General features: G+C 39.3%; 1 protein-coding gene and 1 non-coding gene across 7 annotated transcripts in view; both read right to left on the bottom strand.

Annotated features, from left to right (window-relative positions):
- Positions 1-442: 442 nt before the first annotated feature.
- Positions 443-21,454, bottom strand: part of XPO1 (exportin 1) — a 59,359-nt gene continuing 38,347 nt past the window's right edge. For 3 of the 6 annotated variants that reach the window (XM_032292021.1, XM_032292022.1, XM_032292023.1), the window contains exons 9-24: positions 19,313-19,441; positions 17,278-17,436; positions 15,992-16,189; positions 14,859-14,997; positions 14,509-14,690; positions 14,268-14,424; positions 14,023-14,186; positions 12,305-12,439; positions 10,980-11,163; positions 9,717-9,823; positions 6,684-6,878; positions 5,194-5,362; positions 4,194-4,328; positions 3,653-3,812; positions 2,880-2,976; positions 544-1,484 (exon numbers count right to left, since the gene is read on the bottom strand). In XM_032292021.1, the coding sequence (XP_032147912.1) occupies positions 1,338-1,484; positions 2,880-2,976; positions 3,653-3,812; positions 4,194-4,328; positions 5,194-5,362; positions 6,684-6,878; positions 9,717-9,823; positions 10,980-11,163; positions 12,305-12,439; positions 14,023-14,186; positions 14,268-14,424; positions 14,509-14,690; positions 14,859-14,997; positions 15,992-16,189; positions 17,278-17,436; positions 19,313-19,441 (2,457 nt within the window). In that variant the 3' untranslated portion in view covers positions 544-1,337. Of the gene's footprint in view, positions 1,485-2,879; positions 2,977-3,652; positions 3,813-4,193; positions 4,329-5,193; positions 5,363-6,683; positions 6,879-9,716; positions 9,824-10,979; positions 11,164-12,304; positions 12,440-14,022; positions 14,187-14,267; positions 14,425-14,508; positions 14,691-14,858; positions 14,998-15,991; positions 16,190-17,277; positions 17,437-19,312; positions 19,442-21,454 lie in introns of all 6 variants that reach the window. The other 3 variants (XM_032292018.1, XM_032292020.1, XM_032292019.1) reach the window with 3 other exon arrangements.
- LOC116560713 lies at positions 20,112-20,216 on the bottom strand. The gene has a single exon (XR_004273100.1). It is a non-coding gene; the product is annotated as a U6 spliceosomal RNA (small nuclear RNA).

Genomic DNA, 21,454 nt, shown 5'->3' with positions numbered 1-21,454 from the left:
CTCCCAAAGTGCTGGGATTATAGGTGGGAGCTACCAAGCCTGGCCCCTACTCACCCTTTTTAGAAGACTCATGGCTACTTATTTACATTTTACTTACATTTTATAATAATACAACGAATACTTGTACCAGGTTATATCTGTGTTCTCATTCTAAGGCTAATGTGTATTCTCTGTTACACTTAGATGCTAACTAGAGTTAGACAAGTGCCCTGTAATCCCAAATAAAGGTAAAATGAGTCAAAATGTCACAGGAGTAATTTGTTTCTTGAGAACAAAAGGAGCATGCTCATATTACACACCTGCTGCCTTTACTAGTAACAATAACAGTAGAAATTTACTTGTAAATCAATGTGTCAAACTTCATTTAAAATGTTACTTGATGCTTAAACACAAATATCCACTATCATCAATATATGAATAAATCTGAGTCGATAAAGGAAAAAATAAATGTAAACCAAGTTTATTTTGCTTTTTAAGTAGTGTTCTTAAAGCACTACAGCTTGGTAAACAATGTAAATTAGTATAAGTCATCTCAAAAGCCAGTTGTTTTGTTTTGTTTTTTAATGAGTTGTTAAAAAGATGCAGCCTATTCTAACAGGATAAATATTTTTAACCATTTCACTTCGAGTTAATGAAGGCTCACAAATGAGCAACACTCCTCATTGAGGAAAACAAAAAGCTGTTGTCGACAAGCGACAGCACACACACACAAAAACAAAAAGAACTGTGTAAAAATAACTAACTGTGTTCCCATATTTTTGAAGTCGCTTTACAATGGGATGATATGCACATGATCTTGCTGCAAACTTGCCAAAGAGACTTTTAATACATGTAGTCTAGACAAACGATTCAGTCCAAGAGTTGCTAACTTCAGACAATGCAGCACTATAATCCTTTAAACAACGCAATTTGTTTTACTCATTATCTTTTCTTCTAGACTGAAATAGGCTAGAAAGAAAATGCTCCCTAATTAAAAATTGGTATTGTTTACAGGAAAAAATGTGTAATTTTGCATTAGAATTTACAAGTCTATGTTCAAATCGAATTTGCCTCCTCCCCCCAGCCCAGCCACAAAAATGGGCATGAAGTAAAATTTTTAAAAATGCCTTAATTTTCAACTTCATGCAAACTAAATAAAGACGACCAAAACAAAAGCTTAAACAATGGAAGGATATTTCACAGAAAATTTCTTATACAAAAAACACATAAGAAAAAGGGCCACTAGGTGACATTTTAATTTACAAATTGGCATCATTTTGGTCGACAAATACCCACATGCTGTTTTCCTCTGCCAATAAGAGTTGCAGAGGAAAAAAAAAACAGCATGAATTTTGATTTTAATCACACATCTCTTCTGGAATCTCATGTGGATTAAAGATGCCAGGGACAGACATTTGACGTTTATGTTTCTCTTCGTCAGCCTGACGTAAGGCTATTTCTCTTTCTTCCAAAAACAAATCAGAAGTGTCTTCACCTGCAAACTCCTGTGAAAACAGACAGTTGAAATGTCAACGCAATAAACTTCAACTTGCCTTTGAAAAATAAAGAAATCATAGATGAGCTATTTCCTTTAAGAGAAGGAATATAAATTATACATAAACTGGCAGGGTTTTTGGCTGGGCACGGTGGCTCACGCCTGATCCTAGCACTTTGGGAGGCCGAGGCGGGCAGATCACTTAAGGTCAGGAGTTTGAGACCAGCCTGGCCAAGATGGTGAAACCCTGTCTCTACTAAAAATATAAAAATTAGCTGGGCATGGTGGCACGCGCCTGTAGTCACAGCTACTTGGGAGGCTGAGGCAGAAGAACTGCTTGAACCCAGGAGGCAGAGGTTGCAGTGAGCTGCTGAGATCACAACACTGCACTCCAGCCTGGTGCCTGGCGACAAACCAAGACTGTCTCAAAAACAAAACAAACAAACAAACAACAACCAAAAAAAAACAAAAAACAAAAAACTGACAGGGTTTTAAATTATAGAATAGTGATACAATATACTGTGTAGCTGAATTAACCTCAATATTTTCCCCCAGTTGCTAGCTGTGGAAAAATAAGGTTATAAAACAATCATGGGGCTGGGCACAGCCTGTAATCCCAACACTTTGGGAAGCTGAGACGGGTGGATCACTCAAGTTCAGGAGTTTGAGACCAGCCTGGCCAACATGGTGAAACCCTGTCTCTACTAAAAATATGAAAATTAGCTGGGTGTGGTGGCAGGTGCCTGTAATCCCAGCTACTTGGGAGGCTGAGGCAGGAGAATCGCTTGATCCTGGGAGGCGGAGGCTGCAGTGAGCCAAGATCACACCACACTGCACTCGAGCCTGGGCAACAAGAGCAAGACCTTCTCTCAAAAAAAAAAAAAAAAAAAAAAAAAAAAAAAAAAAAAAAAAAATTCATGGCATGATACGATATATTAAATATTCCATGTGATTATTACATATTGTATGCTTCTACCAAAGTATCTCATGCATTTCATCCCGTAAGTATATACACCTCCTATGTATCCACAGAAATTTGTTCTGAGACAGTCTTGTTCTGTCACCCCAATGCATGATCTCAACCTCTGTCTCCAACACAAGCCTTATAAAAAGAACTAATAATGTTTTTCTTACGCACTATTCCATTATATACTTAACAATCCCTAAAATGAATTACATTAATAACAAGTTCACCCAAACATCTCCTCAAACCTATCTTTATTGGACCTGATTTAGTTTTTCACTCCATTACCGGTCTCAGGTTCTTTGATTAGTGACATTGTATAGATGTATTATCTTCAAACTCCACTTATTTGGCATGACAAATCAAGTGATAAAAGTTCTACAATGTAACAATTAAGTGGTCACATTTAGCCCTAATATTTCTGCAAGTGCAAATACATACCTTTATTTGAACTAGGAAATCCCTTAGATGTTCCTTGAAAGCAGGAATATCTTGATTTAAGCTGAAAAGCCCTGTCACAAAGAGCTTTACTTGAGCACTGCAAATCAAAACACAATGATTAAATAATGGGTTTTTTAATTGGGATTTTTTTTTTTTTTTTTTTTTTTTGGGAGACAAGAGTTTTGCTCTTGTTGCCCAGGTTGGAGTGCAATGGCGCGATCTCAGCTCACCGCAACCTCTGCCTCCTGGGTTCAAGCGGTTCTCCTGCCTCAGCCTCCCAAGTAATTGGAACTACAGGCACATGCCACCATACACTGCTAATTTTTGTATTTTTAGTAGAGACAGTGTTTCATCATATTGGCCAGGCTGGTCTCAAACTCCAGACCTCGGCTGATCTGCCTCAACCTCCCAAAGTGCTGGGATTACAGGTGGGAGCCACTGCACGTGGCCCCTTCCTTTTTTTTCCCTCCCCAGCCTTTTTTTTTTTTTTTTTCTTAATAAAAGAGGCAGGGTCTCACTCAGTCACCCAGTCTGGAGTACAGTGGCACAATCATAGCTCACTGCAGTCTTGAACTTCAGGATACAAACAACTACAGATGCACACCACCATGTCCAATTAATTTTTTTGTAGAAACAGGGTCTTGTCTAGGTTGCTCTCCAACTCTTGGGCCCAAGCAATCCTCCCACCCAGGCTTCCCAAAGTGCTGGGATTACAGGTGTCAGCCACTGTGCCCGACCAGGAACATTCTAAGTTTATTAAAAAGTGTATTTACTCTTGTAGGTGAGGGAAGGCCGACTTAAGGAGATTAGCCACATATTCCTGAAGAAAGATTTGGTTGTTAACTGGATTTCCAGGATTTAATGATGTACTTATTTTTCCTTCTTCAACCAAATTAAACATATATGCAAGAATTGATGCATGCATTGTTAAACCTGTTGATAAGAAGAAAATTATTAACTCCAAGACGTAATACAACTGCAGCATTTTTTTTTTTTTTTTTTTTTTGAGACGGAGTCTTGCTCTGTGGCCCAGGCTGGAGTGCAGTGGGGCAATCCCGGTTGACTGCAACGTCCACCTCCTGGGTCAAGCAATTCTTCTGCCTCAGCCTCCCGATTACAAGCATGTGCCACCCCGCCCAGATAATGTTTTGTATTTTTAGTAGAGACTGGGTTTCACCATGCTGGCCAGGCTGGTCTCAAACTCCTGACCTTGAGATCTGCCCCCATATCTCAGCCTCCCAAAGTGCTGGGATTACAGGTGTGAGCCAGGGCACCCAGCCAGCACTTAACATTTTAATGGTTTTAAATTCTTACCAGCAGTATGTGAAGTGTCTGTCACAACAGAAAAGATATGCTGAAGGATATCACAAAAATATGTTTGATAAAAACTCTGAGCTGCAGCTTCTTCTTGTGCAACATTTTGTAAGAGTGTAAAAAGTATCTGTAAGCCTAAAAAATATAGAATACCAATAGAAAGTTACTATCTAACTTTGTTCTCTCTTTCTCTTGGGATAATGAGTAATAATTACTTGGCTAAGATTTCTTAAATTAATAATGGAGTACAACTATATCCAATGCTGGCTTATTTATAATTATAATCTAAGTTATGTGAGAGCTAAGCTATGAAAATATAAAGGCGTAAAGATGATATAATGGTCTTTGGGGACTTCAGGGTAAGGGTGTTTGGGGGGGTGATGGATAAAAGACTATACATCAACTAGAGTTCATATTGCTTGGGTGACGGGTGCACCAAAATCTCAGAAATCACCACTACAGAAACTTATTCATGTAACCAAAGACCACTGGTTCCCTAAAAACTATTGAAATAAAAATGAAAAATCTGTGAATATTTTAAAAGCCTATGGAAAAAATTATCTAAGTTGTGACTATTATCACCTTTTCACCATTTCTGAAAGCTTACCTGATTCTGTATGAACTTCTACAATAGCACTACTCAGTAGAACTTTGTATTACACAAACCAATTATTACTAAAACAAATGTTGACCCTTAGTGCTACAGAGGAAAAGCCTATGGGGAAAAGGAACACTCACTGGTGAGGATATAGAGCCATGTCTTTTAACTGATATACTCCTTATCTTGATTTAGGCCCTTCTCCCCATAACTCAGGTTTGCCTATGGACTCAATCTGGAACAGTTGCTTAAACTGCTTATAGTATTTTCTCAGACATTCACTTATGTAATTCATGCACTCAAAACTCTGAACACGTAATACCTTCCTTTGTACAATTATTTATATATATCATCTTACTTTGGATTGGCAGGCAAATGAATAAAACAGCATCATTTATTTACCTGTATCTGCGACATTCCTCATCGTATGTTTGAAGGCCCAAATGATGGAATCCAAAACAAGTTTAAACTGTGTAGGTGGAATAGCAAGGAATGCTGGGAAACAATGAGAATTGACAGCCTGTAGTAGTAAGAAAAAGTTTGTTCTGTGCTCAGGATATTCTTCAAAGTCCTAAAAATAAGTGGTGGAAAGAAAATAATGTTTCACTGTCTTTGTTATGTTAGACAGGAGGGGAAAAGGAAGCCTTAATCCAGCATAAATGTTTGGAGTTTCCAATAAACCCCCAGAAGATATAATATCACCTTAAAGGTAAACCCAAACAAAATATAATCCACCTCTCATGGAAAATAAAACTATCCCCTATTACCAACAAGAGTTATCCAACTGATAGAAGGCTAACCTTATTAATAAAGAGAACGCATCAAAACCATTATTACCATTAGACTGGTTTTTAATATGAAACTACTACTACAGATTAGGAAAAAAATTAAAGTTGCTATGTAAATGTGTCCACTTAACATCTTTCCTCCCTGGTTGTCTAGTGGTTAGGATTCAGCAAAAACAAAACAAAACAAAAAAAAAACCCAAAAAACAAAACAAAAAAAACCAGAACATCTCCTTTCCTTTTTTTTTTTATGAGATGAAGTCTTGCCCTGTCACCCAGGCTGGAGTGCAATGGCACAATCTTGGCCTACTACAAGCAACCTCTGCCTCCTGAGTTCATGTGATTCTCCTGCCTCAGCCTCCCAAGTATCGGCGATTAGAGGTGCACACCACTACACCCAGCTAATTTTTTGTATTTTTAGTAAAGACGGGATTCCACTATGTTGGCCAGACTGGTCTCAAACTCTTGACCTCGTGATCCATCTGCCTTGGCCTCCCAAATTGCTGGGATTACAGGAATGAGCCACAGCACCAGGCCATTTTCCTGTTTCTTATAAGCATATACTACACTTTTATAATTAAAACATACAGACCTACTTTATCATTTATTCAAACAAATAAATAAAACTACGTTCACAAAAGAATGCCTGTGACCTGCTATGAGGTTTCAATAAATGCTACATGCCATGTCAAATGTTAAAATCTGTTTTCTATATTTACTTTTTACCAATCAAGATTCTGTGTAGTAAATTATTCTTGTTTGAGAAATGGTCTCACTCCGTTGCCCATGTTGGAGTGCACTAGCGCCATCTTGGCTCACTGCCACCTTGAACTCCCAGGCTTAAGTCACCCTCCCACTTCAGCCTCTCATGTAGCTGGGCCTACAGGCACATGCCACCATGACTGGTAAATTTTTTAACTTTGCTCAGGTTGGTCTCAAACTCCTCGGCAGTAAATTCTTAAAAACCAAGAAAGTATTTCCCTAATATACAAGTTTAAATATTTAAACTCCATGCCATTAAAATTATGTTACATTCATAGATATACTTTTGCTTTCAAGAAGGATATCCTGCAGACTTTCCCCTTATATAACTGAAATATTACACACCTTATTTATCATATTCAATGTGCATTCAAAAACAGCATCAAATATTTGAGGTATTTCAGCTGTTATATGTCCCCCTAACTTGTTGACAATTATGGCCATAGTACTAAGCACTTCTGGTTCTCTAGCAGCTGGGACGTTTCTCTGATAATCAATGAGAACTGCATCCAACAGAGGGGGAACAAAATTTTCAGCTACCTGTTGAGGGGGGGAAAAAAAAGTTAAGTTTTAATCTAGGTATGTGGTCACTAATTCAGCATGATCATCTACTGAAAACAGAAAAATCTTGGGTTTGTATTATGTTTTCCTACCTTAAAACAGTTTTTAGGAAAAGCAAGCAGGAAATCACAATAGACTGGGAACTCTCATGGACACAGTGTCTTTCGTTTTTTTTGGAGACAGTCTCACTTTGTCTCTCAGTCCAGAGTGCAGTGGCATAATCTCTGCTCACTGCAACCTCTACCTCCCAGGTTCAAGCAATTCTGCCTTAGTCTCCGGAGTAGCTTGGACTACAAGTATAGCCACCATGTCCAGCAATAAAACTCTTATATTAAGTGAGGTTCAAAACTGAGTGGCTGATTCCAACTTACTGTGGCAGAATCAGGATTCTAGGTATACTGTATATGTGAGATGGCAGAGAGTGAGCCCTCAATTTTTTAATCTAATAAATGCTAACTGGTATTTTCACAAGCAGAAATAACAATAATCAATTACTCCCAGAAAATGAGGAAGACTATGGATTTTTATAATTCCCTTTTTTGTTTTTCAAATAGAATCTTGCTATGTTGTCTAAACTGGACTTGAAGAGCTGGGGTGATTCTTCTGCTTTAGCCTCCCTAGTAGCTGGGATTACTGGTGCATTCTAAAATGCCCAGTAATATTTTCATGATTCTAAGTAAACTGAGTTTACTTAATGAGTAACTTCTTTTTCTTAATTTCATATTTATTGTGATGCAAAAAAATGATTTTTTTTTTTTTTTTTGAGATGCAGTGTTACTCTGTTGCCTAGGATGGAGTGCAGTTGCATAATCTCAACTCACTGCAACCTCTGCCTCCCAGGTTCCAGCGATTCTCCTGCTTCAGCCTCTCAAGTAGCTGGGATTTCAGGCACATGCCTCCAGCCCAGCTAAAAAAACATTATTATTTTTTGAGACAGAGTCTTGCTCTGCTGCCAGGCTGGAGTGCAGTGGCGCAATCTTGGCTCACTGCAACCTCCGCCTCCCACAGCCCAGCTAATTTTTTTTTTTTTTTAAATACAGAGTTTTGCTCTTGTTGCCAGGCTGGAGTGCAATGGCGTGATCTTGGCTCACTACAACCTCCACCTCCCAAGTTCAAGCAATTCTCCTGCCTCAGGATCCCAACTAGCTGGGATTACAGGCATGTGCCACCACGCCCCGCTAATTTTGAATCTTTGTAGAGATGGGGATTTTACCATGTTGGTCAGGCTGGTCTTCAACTCCTGACCTCAGGTGATCCGCCCACCTCAGCCTCCCAAAATGCTAAGATTATAGGTGTGGGCCACCACACCTGGCCTAATTTTTGTATTTTTTTTTTTTTTTTTTTTTTTTTTGAGACAGAGTTTCGCTCTTGTTACCCAGGCTGGAGTGCAATGGCGCAACCTCGGCTCACCGCAACCTCCGCCTCCTGGGTTCAGGCAATCTCCTGCCTCAGCCTCCTGAGTAGCTGGGATTACAGGCACACGCCACCATGCCCAGCTAATTTTTTGTATTTTTAGTAGAGACGGGGTTTCACCATGTTGACCAGGATGGTCTCAATCTCTTGACCTCATGATCCACCCGCCTCGGCCTCCCAAAGTGCTGGGATTACAGGCGTGAGCCACCGCACCCAGCATTTTTGTATTCTGAGTAGAGATATGGTTCCACCATGTTGGACAGGCTGGTCTCGAACTCTGAACTCAAGTGATCCACCCGCCTCGGCCTCCCAAAGGGCTGGAATTATAGGCATGAGCCACTGTTCCAAGCCAAGACAAGAAAAAGAAACACAATGTTTCATGTGAACAAAATCTTACTTATAAATAAAATGATACCCTTTGTATTATTCCCACTGTGCTCCTGACATGTGCCAAAGCTTCTTGTAAAGTACAAACATCACAATTCCTTTAATACATCTTTTCTTGTTTTCAAATTTTAAATACAGTTCTGATCACATGATACACATATTTAAAACCTTCTGATGCCTAGGTTAGCCAACTTAATTATTCCACAAGAATTATATCCAGAACAAGTTTACTGAAGAAAATTATTTCCTTAACAAGAAACAATACTGAAATTTCAAAATTATGAAATTAACTAGCACACTTAAAAAAAACCCAAAACAAAAACCCAAAAAACAAAACAGAAAAAACACTATTTCAAGTAGTAGTGATATCAGAATAGAACTTTTTGGAATGTCCCATGGTTCAAGTGAATACAACGAATAAAATGATATAGTAATATCTAAAACTAATTCACAATTTTACAAGTTGAGGGATAACGCAGCTGGTTTTTATTACTGAAAGTGATTTCCCTTTCTGCAAATCATTTAAGAAAAGGAAAAAGAATGTAAAAAAGACTTTCGAGCCTTTAATCTGGGAAGTGGTCACTTAGCTAAAGAGGTAAAGTGATGATATTGGCTGTGGGTTTGTCATAAATAGCTCTTATATATAAAAAAAAAAAAAAAGAGAGAGATAAACTTTGTAGCTCTATTAATTGTTCTAAAAAGTCAAGAAGAATGCAAAAACAGCACCTGTACTCCATTAACTAAATCCTCCTAACCTATCTATGGAACTATAAAATGACCAAATCTTAGCTATCTTGCTACATTATCACATTTCCCTACTGATTAACAGCATCTTCTTTTGAAGATGAAATACAACTGTTAGTATATTAACGTAAAGACTACAATATATAAAGTGCCATAAAATAACCACAAAGTAGATATCCTCTAAATTAGTAAAATGCACATAAAAGAGCATAACGTAGTCCATAAAACACAGCATCAACACTAAACACCACAAGCAAAGCATTTCTCACTTACCATCTGTGGATCATTGGATCGGCTCACCCAACCAGATATTAACTTTAAAGTTTCCCTTTTTACTGTTCGCATACTTCTAATCAATGGTTGCTTTGTAACCATTTCACCTACAAAATAGAATCAAATGGAATCTAACTTTACCACTAAAATTATACAATGGTACTCAGGTGTACATTAGTTGCAATTTCATTTTATCATTAAAAAGCATAAAGCCGGCTGAGTGTGGTGGCTGATGCTTGTAATCCCAGCACTTTGGGAGGCTGAGGCAGGTGAATCAAGAGGTCAGGAGTTCGAGGCCAGCCTGGCCAACATAGTGAAGCCCTGTCTCTATTAAAATAAAAAAAATTAGCCAGGCATGGTGGCAAATTTGGCCTCCCAAAGTGCTGGGATTACAGGTGTGAGCCACTGTGCCTGGCCTAAGACTAATTTTAAAAGGGAAAAGTACACCAACTGTTTTTTTTTTTTTTTTAATTTTTTAAGATTTTTTATTTTATTTTATTAATTATTTCTTTTTTTTTGAAACGGGGAGTTTCACTCTTGTTACCCAGGCTGGAGTGCAATGGCACAATCTCGGCTCACCGCAACCTCCGCCTCCTGGTTTCAGGCAATTCTCCTGCCTCAGCCTCCTGAGTAGCTGGGATTACAGACATGTGCCACCATGCCCAGCTGATTTTTTGTATTTTTAGTAGAGACGGGGTTTCACCATGTTGACCAGGATGGTCTCGATCTCTTGACCTCGTGATCCACCCGCCTTGGCCTCCCAAAGTACTGGGATTACAGGCGTGAGCCACCGCGCCCGGCCACACCAACTGTTTTAAATATATCTAGGGTCATCTGGGAAACAGGAGGTCTGATTTAAATCAGTGAAGAATATTGAATGCTTGACTTAAGGAAGTAAAAATGGAAGTGATTTGTTTCTGTTTTCTGAGACAAAGTTTTGCTCTTTGTTGCCCAGGATGGAGCACAGCAGTGTGATCTCGGCTCACTGCAACCTCCACCTCTGGGGTTCAAGCGATTCTCCTGTTTCAGCCTCCCGAGTAGCTGGGATTACAGGGCATGAGCCACGACGACCTGCTACTTTTGGATTTCTTTTTTGTTTAGTAGAGACGGGGTTTCTCCATGTTGGCCAGGTTTGTCTCGAACTCCTGACCTCAGGGGATCTGCCCCCTCAGCCTCCCAAAGTGCTGGGATTACAGCCATGAGCCACAACACCCGGCCACGCTTTATTTATACTACATTGTGTAAGAATTCAGAAGCACCTACCATTAGCTTGGATAGCTGCAGAAATGTTTTCACTGAGGCACTTGTATACATTAAGCATATCTAAATAAATTCTTCCAAGTTGAATTACAAAGGGGTGTCCAACAGCTTTGCAGGCTCTCACATTTGTTTTCAAAATGCTACCAAGCTGCTTGACTGTTTCAGGATCTTTCAGTATATCCACATTCTTGGAGGAAAAAAAGCAAATTCCATTTATCACATAAGAATTATCCACATAATTACTAAAGCAAAAGCCACTACATTTCCCCTACCGTAAACCACGTTTATAATCCCAAAACGTTAAAATGAACACAAAAGTCTTTTTGTCTATATCTAGAATAATATAATATATTCCATTTTAAGATCAAATGAGAATTAAAATTGTACCATGGATTTTTTTTTTTTTTTTTTTTTTTTTTGGAAATGGAGTCTCACTCTGTCAACCAGGCTGGAGTGTAGTCGCATGATCTCAGCTCACTGCAAACTTCGCCTCCTAGGTTTGTGCAATTCTCCACCTCCGCCTTCCAAGTAGCTGGGATTACAGGTGTGTGCCACCACTCCCAGCTAATTTTTTAATATTTTTGGTAGAGACAGGGTTTCATCATCTTGGCCAGGCTGGTCTTTAACTCCTGACCTCATGATCCACCCGCCTCAGCCTCCCTAAGTGCTGGGATTACAGGCATAACCCACTGCGCCCAGCATTTTGTTGTTGTTGTTGTTGTTGTTGTTGGAGACAAAGTCCTGTTTGTTGGCCAGGCTGGGGTGCAGTGGCTTGACTCGTCGGCTCACTGCAACCTCCACCTCCCAGGTTCAAGCAATTCTCCTGCCTCAACCTCCCAAGTAGCTGGGATTACAGGCATGGGCCACCACACCCAGATAATTTGTTCTATTTCTAGTAAAGACAGGGTTTCGCCTTGTTGGGCAGGCTGATCTTGAACTTCTGACCTCAGGTGATCCACCCCCCTTGGCCTCCCAAAGTGCTAAGAATATAGGCCAGAGCCACTGCACCAGGCCACGATAGTTTTTTAAATGTGCAAAGAAAGCTACAGATAAAAGTACTTATGGATCAGACATACATGTTACAAGGTCTGAATTCAATACATTTGTAAAGAACACAGTCTTTGCTGGGTGCAGGGGAATTCTCCTGCTTCAGCAGGAGAACTGGTTGAACCCGGGAAGCGGAGGTTGTGGAGAGCCAAGATCTCACCACTGCACTCCAGCCTGAGCAACAAGAGTGAAACCCCGTTTCAGAAAAACAAAAACAAAAACAAAACCCCACAGACTTCCTCAATCCCATAAAAACTTTAAGAAAAAGTAGAAATACTTACTTTGGTTGCCTGCTGGATTATACTATCCCAGACTTGATTAGGGAGTAGCATGTATTTTTCTATTAAGTGTTCTTGTACTGTTTGATCTGTTTGTGCACCAATCATGTACCCCACAGCTTCATAAAACGTATGAACCTATTTTAAAAAGCAGACATTTAAACTTTATATTCTTATAAACCCTAATAAAAAAAAAAAAAGCACACTCAAGCAATTCACAAATGTATTGAAACTGATTTTGGCCCAGGTAGAGTGGACTACCCCTATAATCCCAGTACTTTGAGAAGCCCAGGCTGGCAAATCACCTGAAGTCAGGCGTTGTAGACCAGCCTGACCAACATGGTGAAACCCCATCTCTACTACAAATACAAAGAAATTAGCCAGATGCGGTGGCAAGTGCCTATAATTCCAGTTACTTGGGAGGCTTGAAATGCTTGAACCCAGGAGGCAGAGGTTGCAGTGAGCCAAGATCACACCTCTGCGATCTTGGGTGACAGAAGAAAACTCCATGTTAAATAAAAAAAAAAAAAAAAAAAAAACAACCCAAAAACTATTAAAAAGCCCAAAATATGGGGCCAGGTGCAGTGGCTCACACCTGTGATCCCAGCACTTTGGGACGCCAAGGTGGGTGGATCACAAGGTCAGGAGTTCAAGACCAGCCTGGCCAATATGGTGAAACCCCATCTCTATTAAAAATACAAAAATTAGCCAGGCATGGTGGTGCTCACCTGTAGTACCAGCTACTCAGGAGGCTGAGGAAAACTGCATGAACCCGGGAAGTGGAGGCTGCAGTGAGCCGAGATTGCACCACTGCACTCCAGCCTGGGCGACAGAGCGAGACTCTGTCACAAAAAAAAAAAAAAAAGCTCAAAATGTGAAAAATCTGAATTTTGTTTGTTAGGAATAATTTTACATACGGCAACAGCCTAACAAACATCTGGTAAAGAAAATCTGTCGGGCCGGGCGCAGTGGCTCAAGCCTGTAATCCCAGCACTTTGGGAGGCCGAGGTGGGTGGATCACGAGGTCAAGAGATCGAGACCATCCTGGTCAACATGGTGAAACCCCGTCTCTACTAAAAATACAAAAAATTAGCTGGGCATGGTGGCGCGTGTCTGTAATCCCAGCTACTCAGGAGGCTGAGGCAGGAGAATTGCCTGAACCCAGGAGGCGGAGGTTGCGGTGAGCCGAGGTTGCGCCATTGCACTCCAGCCTGGGTAACATGAGTGAAGCTCCGTCTCAAAAAAAAAAAAGAAACAATCTGTCTCACTATGAAAATTTAACCAGGCCGGGCGTGGTGGCTCATACATGTAATCATTTTGGGAGGCTGAGGCAAATGTTTACCACTTGAAGCTAGAGTTCAAGACCAGCCTGGGCAACTTGGCAAGCTCCATCTCTACCAAGATAATTAAAAAATGGTTAGCTGGGCATAATGGCAGCACATGCCTTAGTCCCAGCTACCCATGAGGCTGAGGTGGGAGGATCACCTGAGCCTAGGAGTTCAAGGCTGCAGTGAGCTGTAATCATGCCACTGCACTCAAGCCTGGGTAATAGAGTAAGACTCATTTTTAAGGGGGGAAAAAAAAAAAAAAAGGAAAAGAAAAAGAAAATTTAATCAGAAACACTTCTCGATCTAATAGTTGCCCTCCTATTTCCATTGATAAATACAGTTTAATATGGATATTACTTTCTAAAAATAATACACGCTCAGTACTTAACATACCTGTTGAGGCTGAAGATCACAAATAATAGTGTTAATGTTGTTCAAAATCTCATCAATAAATGGCATCACTTCCCCAACCTGAACCTGAACAAAATGCCTGCGGCACTTTTGGGCTATTTTAATGAAAGTATCACAAGCCATGTCCTGGACTCCATCATGGGTCTCTAACAAGACAAAAACATTCATTTAGTTGTTCAATAAAATTAAAAACAAAATAAACTAATATAGTAAAGAAACAGATTTACCATGCATGAATTCAAACAGCTTGTTAACTACAGTCTTCAAAAATTTCCAGTGAGCTCTCAAAAATCGTGGATATTGACCTACTATGTACATGATATTTGATGCAATAATAGCTTTATTATCTTTGCCTCTTTTCTGTTCACATAATCCTAATAGATCCTGTAAATAAGACATATTTTTATCATTTACTGTAACAATATATACTTATTTAGCAATTCTAATTCATATCTAGCCCTCGCATACCTTTATAACTGTAACAAGAAATCGTTTTTCATCCTCTTCATGCATTGCTCCACTAATGGAGCCTATTGCCCAACACAATGTATTCAAATTTTTCCATGACCACTCCGTACCATTCACTTGATTGTGAAGCTTCTCTGTCATTATTCTTTCTGTATCTACATAATCTAGATGAGTAAGATAAACTACAAAGAAAAAAATTGTTTCAAATGCAAAGCATGAGCAAAAAGTTTTATTGATGAACAGTATGTTTAGAAAAGATTTAGAAACTACATGTAACACATTTCCTAAAATGGAGTTCCACCCCAGAATAGATTTATAAAGGTAAAGATTAATAGTATTCATTAACTTACCTAATGTTTCTCTCATATTCTTATACAAATTTATGGAATCCGTATCCTTCATGAATTCTCTTACAACTTCTCCTTGATCATTCTCTACAACCAATACTTCCTCTGGTTTAGCCATTCGACTAACCATTAATAAACGGACCTATACTCAACATTAAATCAAGAAAAAATTGTTAGACCATTGAAATCATTTAATGTAGAAGCTTAGTTAAAAACAAACAAAACAAAACCAAAAAAAACACAGAAGAGCCATGTGTAGAGATTCATGCCTATGATCTCAGTAAGTCCGGAGGCTGAAGCATATAGAATTGCTTGTGGCCAGGAATTTGAGACCAGCCTGAGCAACAGTGACACCCAACCTCTAAAACAATAAAAATACTAAAATTAAAGCACAATAGGAAAAAGTATATAAAGAAAAACCAGGCCGGTGTGGTGGCTCATGCCTGTAATCCAAGCACTCTGGAGGCCAAGGCAGGCGGATCACCTGAGGTCGGGAGTTCAAGACCAGCATGACCAACACGGTGAAACCCAGTCTTTAAAAAAAAAAAAAAAAAGAAAGAAAGAAAAACCAAAAATTTAAAATTAGCTGGGCATGGTGGTGTGTGCCTGCAACCATAGTTACTTGGAAGGCTGACACAGAGAATTGCTCCAGCCTAGGAGTGTAAGATTGTAGTGAGCTATGACTGTGCCACTGCACTCCAACCTGAGCCACAGAGCACGACCCTGTGTCAAAAAAAAAAAAAAAAAAAAAAATTTTTTTTCAATGTAATTTAAAAAATGGCTTTACAGTTATTTAAGTGTATTTTAATGTGAATTTGTTTTTAAAAAAACAACTTTTGTTACAGGAGCTATTTCTCATTCCCAGACTCTGGTTCAGTGGCTTGGCGGGTGACCAACGAATTTGCCTAACAAAATCACAGGTGATATTGATGCTGACAGAAGGACCACACTCTTGAGACCCAAGGAGGTTCTAGACTGAACTCCTTTCATGTTCTAGTTTTTTTTTCCCCGCACTCATGGAGAAGTTGTTGGGTTCTCTTTTTGTAGCTCACTTATTTAGATAGATTAGAAGTATTTGCATTCAGACCTCAAAACCACAGTAAGCAACAACAGCACTCAACCAACCACTCTGTTACCTTGAATAACATAGGCAAATACAGCTGTCTCCTGGGAGGAACATCAAAATGTTGACTTCCAGATAGCAACGGAGAGGCAGATGTAGAGAATGGACTCTCTCTATAGAGTTCAGCAGCCAAATGATTCCAGTATTCAAGACAAATTTTAAAGATTTCAGTTTCTTCTACTTCAGATACCAACAACATATAATGAAGGGCCTACAAAGAAGACCAAAACTATTAAAATAATTCTTAGACATTACCAACTTAAAACTGCTTTTCACTTGTAACATTTAAGGGAAAATAAACATTCATGTTTTACTCATCACACCTCAGATTTCAATACTTATCTAATAGACTGCAAACTCTGGAGGAGTGCTTCTTCTGACATGCCCTAAAATACGTCAAAGCTTTTATCGTCAAAGTTTTTATCATGTCTCCTAAGGGACATTTTAAAGGGCTTGGGTGCCAACAGGCAAGAAGTATCAACAACCCAAATGTACCATCATAGATGAGAGAACAAACAAAATATAGAATATTCACAAAATGAAAATGTTCTTCAGCCACGATGTAAAGTGAGGTATTGATACAGGTTACAGCATGGAAGAACATTGAAAACATGATGCCAAATGAAAGAAACCAGACACAAAGTGTTACATGTATGATTCCTTTCATATGGTATAATCAGAATAGATACATCTAAAGAGACAGAACCCAAACTAATGATTGGGAATGAGAACAAAGAAGGAAGTGACTGTTTTATGATTAAAGGGTCATCTTTGAGTAATCTTTGAGTAATGACAATGTTTTGGATTAAGGTATTAATGGTTCCACAACATTGTATATATACTGAAATGCCATTGAATTTTGTGTGTGTATATTTATATACATATAATGCATGTGTATGCATATACATGTATACATATACATATATTTTTTTTCCTATATGTATTTTTTCTCTTCAGAGTCTTGCTCTGTCGCCCAGGCCGAAGTACAGTAGCAGGATTTTGGCTCAATGCAACCTCCGCCTTCTGGGGTCAAGCAATTCTCCTACCTCAGCCTCCCAAGTAGCCGGGATTACAGGCACAAGCGACCATGCCCAGCTAATTTTTGTATTTTTTAGTAGAGATGAAGTTTCACCATGTTGGCCAGTCTGGTCTTTAACTGCTAACCGTGATCCACCCGCCTCGGCTGCCAAAAATGCTGGGATTACAGGCGTGAGCTACCACCCACAGCCAAAAGACACACTTTTAAGAGTATTAGTAGGTAGAGCAGAATTTTAGGAGCAAAGGCTCCACAAAGCTTACCTCCATTAGAGTTTCCCTGAGATTTAATCTTTTTTCTATAAGTTGATCATGTTCTTTAAGAAAGGTACAAAGAAACAAACTGAGATTTTGAATAAAGTTCTGTTCATCATCTTTTCCATTTGAGTATGCAAGTCGAATATTGGTATTTAAAGGAAGCATCTGCAAATTTAAAAGGGGTCACATCAGTTTGCATTTTATGAAACGACAAAAGACTCTTTGATTTTATTATTACTTTTGAGATAGGGTCTCACTCTATCATCCAACCTGGAGTGCAGTGGTATGATCACAGCTCACTGCAGCCTCCAACTGCTAGGCTCGATCAGTCCTCCCAACTCAGCACCTCCCAAATAGCTGGGACCACAGGCATGTGCCACCATACCCAGCTACCTTTTAAAATAATTGTAGAGACGGTATCTTGTTATGTTGTCCAGGCTGGTCTCGAACTCCTGACTCAAGTAATCCTTTCACCTTAGCCTCCCAAAGTGCTGGGATTACAGGTGTGATCCACACTATTATTTTTAAACCCTAAGATCCCAACACTCTTTTGCTAATATCAAACCACAAACACAACTCCTAAGGCTGGTATACCTATTCTTATATTCCTAAGACTTGACTCTTCTCAAATAAATATATTACAACAAGTAAGGCTGCGATCATTCAAAGCCTTTAAGTTTTCTCTAGTATTGGACTGATCCCTTTCTCACAGACAATGAAAATGCAAAAATAGTCCATTCATTCAGATCACAAACACAAAAGAATCTACTTTTCCTTTTTTTTTTTTTTGAGACAGAGTTTTGTTCTCATTACCAGGCTGGAGTGCAATGGCGTGATCTCAGCTCACTGCAAACTCCACCTCCCGGGTTCAAGCAATTCTCCTGCCTCAGCCTCCCAAGTAGCCGGGACTACAGGTGTGCGCCACCACGCCCAGGTAATTTTTGTATTAGTAGAGATGGGGTTTCACCATGTTGGCCAGGATGGTCTCGATCTCTTGACCTCGTGATCCGCCCGCCTCAGCCTCTGAAAGTGCTGGGATTATAGGCGTGAGCCACCTCACCCGGCCTTTTCCTTTTTTTTGGAGACAAAGTCTCACTCACCCAGGCTGGAGTGCAGTGGGTGTGATCTCAGCTGACTGCAACCTCCACCTCCCAGGTTCAAGCGATTCTCCCACCTCAGCCTCCCGAGTAGCAGGGACTACAGGTGTGTGCCACCACACCCAGCTAATTTTTTTTGTATTTTTAGTAGAGACAGGGTTTCACCATGTTGGTCAGGCTTGTCTCGAACTGCTGACCTTGTGATCCGCCTGCCTTGGCCTCCCAAAGTGCTGGGATTACAGGCGTAAGCCACCGTGCCCGGGCTTTCCTTTTTTTTTTTTTTTTTTTTTTAAAGAGACAGGAACTTGCCCTGTCATCCAGGCTAAAGTGCAGTAGTATGACCACAGCTCATTTTAACTTTGAACTCATGGGCTCAGGAGATCCTATTGCGTCAGCCTCCGGAGTAGCTGGAATTACAGATGTGCAACACCACAGCTGGCTACTTTAAATCTTTTATAGAGATGATCTGGTTATGGTGTCCAGGCTGGTCTTGAACTCCTGGCGTCAACCAGTCCTCCCATCCTGGGCTCCCAAAGTTCTGGGATTATAGGTGTCAACCACCACTCCTGGCCATGAACACAGTATTACGAATAACCTTCTAGATCATTTAATAGCTAGATAAACAATCAAACTATGGCTGAAAAGAATTCCTCCAGACACGATGTTAGGAACAGATCCCAGGTTTCCCATTGTCTGATCAGATTGCTCCCAAAGGACCAAGCTCCTCAACTATGCAGAAATAAATCACAACACACTCCAATCTTGAATTTTAAGAAATTTTTGGAGATATGATAAAAATTTGTAGCTCACTATAAATTTTATGTAATAAATATAAAATAACATTATGGCTAATCTATGACACGTTGTTCTAAAACAGCTCATTTGAAATTCAGTATTTTCTAAGGCACTAAAATTGTTCAATTTTCAAGACAGTATTACATTACCTGCTTTAGTTGCATCATTGTCAGAGTAAATAGCGTTACAAATTGTTCTTCATATTGGCTTACACTCACACCAGCAATCTCAGTGAGGCACTTTAGAGAGACATTTCGAAACATTGGAACATTCAGGAACTATTTAAAAGAGGGGAGGGAACCATAAAATTAACTGGCCTGACAAACACTGTACTTAAAATTCACAATTAAAAGGAAAAACTACTTAACAATTAAACATAGAAGTAGATGTCAAAAACAGGCCAAGTAAATGCACATATTGTATCTGACAGATATACTGAGAGAAAATTTGATTACCTACCCAATACACATTAAATGCTTTAGGAGCAAATTGTGCTTTCTTTTGATGTGTTCTTAGACATCTAAAATAACAAGGCTCCTTAACAACTTTCCTAGAATCTGTGATGTGACTTTTGGTAATGTTATACTTTCTGTGTAATTACACAGGACCTAAAACTTGTGATTGCTTAGGATTTTGGAAATCGGTTATTATATCTAAGGGTAATAAGAAAGTGGGAAAACTGGCTTTTATATTCTATTGTTGAGAAGATAAACAATTATCTAGGGTTATGAATTCAGTAGGCATTAAAGCCTTAAAAATAAACATAGCTAATAACCTGGTAATTATACATTAAAATACATTTTTCTTACCCAAATCGCACCTTGAAACATTAAAATATTTAAAGAAAGTGACTGTTTGGACAATTGCATAATCTTTTATGTCTAAGGATGTACTCTGTAAGACTGGTGACAATACCAATATTTTTATTTTTATTATTTTTTAATTAAAAAAGATATGGAACACTTCACGAATGTGTGTCATCCTTGCCCAGGGGCCATGCTAATCTTCTCTGTATCGTTCTAATTTTAGTTTATGTGCTGCCAAAGCGAGCACAATACCAATATTTTTACATAACTTAATTGAGCAATAAACTGATCACTGAAATACCATAAATCCATTATTATGTTACCAAACTCTAAACTGCAAAGTTGAAGAGGTTAAGCTATAATGTTCCAATTAGATACTTAATTCATTCATTACATCACTCTTAGAAAATATCTGAAAATATAATACAACCAATTGCTAACAGCGATTATGTCTGGACGAACCACTGTAGATTTTTTTTTTTTTTTTTTTTTTTTTTGAGACAGGGTGTCGTTGTTACCCAGGCTGGAGTGCAGTGGCAAAATCTTGTCTTATTGCAGTCTGCCTCCTGGGTTTGAGATTTTCCTGCCATAGCCTCCCAAGAAGCTGGGACTACAGGCATGCACCACCACACCTAAGTGGTTTTTTTTTTTTTTCTTTTTTTGGTGAGATGGAGCCTTGCTCTGTTGCCCAGGCTGGAGTGCAGTGACATGAGTTCGCCTCACTGCAACCTCCACCTCCCAGGTTCGAGCAATTCTCCTGCTTCAGCCTCTCAAGTAGCTGGAACTACAGGTGCATGCCACCACGCCCGGCTAATTTTTTATATTTTAGTAGAGACGAGGTTTCACCGTGTTAGCTAGGATGATTTTGATCTCCAACTTTGTGATCCACCTGCCTAGGCCTCCCAAAGTGCTCAGATTATAGGCATGAGCCACTGTGTCCAGCAAGTTTTATATTTTTCGTAGATATGCGGTTTGACCATGTTTCATAGGCTAAACCATTGTATAACTTAAAGAACATATAACATGGTATCAATTTTAAAATTTCAGTTAAAAGATTAACTTTTCATTTTTCACAAATAGTACTTGACTTACCTCACTGTAACTTATATATTCAACTAAAAGATGGCAATACGGGGCTGGACGCAGTGGTTCATGCCTGTAATGCCAGCACTTTGGGAGGCTGAGGCGGGCAGATCACCTGCAGTCTAGAGTTTGAGACCAGCCTTGCCTACATGGTGAAACCCCATCTCTACTAAAAATATAAATAATTACAGGCGGGCACCTCTAATCCCAGCCACTTGGGAGGCTGAGGCAGGAGAATTGCTGGAAACTGGGGGATAGAGGTTTCAGTGAGCCAAGATTGCACCACTGTACTCCAGCCTAGGTGATACAATGAGATTCCATCTCAAAAAAAAAAAAAAAAAAAAAAGGCAATATAATCAAATCTATTATTTGTTATAAATGAATTCATAAAATTACATGGTA

This window comes from Sapajus apella, unplaced genomic scaffold (assembly GCF_009761245.1).
Source record: "Sapajus apella isolate SASKATOON/1434 unplaced genomic scaffold, GSC_monkey_1.0 scaffold26, whole genome shotgun sequence".
Taxonomy (NCBI): domain Eukaryota; kingdom Metazoa; phylum Chordata; class Mammalia; order Primates; family Cebidae; genus Sapajus; species Sapajus apella.
Note: the sequence above shows the minus strand (reverse complement) of the source record. Positions and strands in the feature narration are given on the sequence as shown.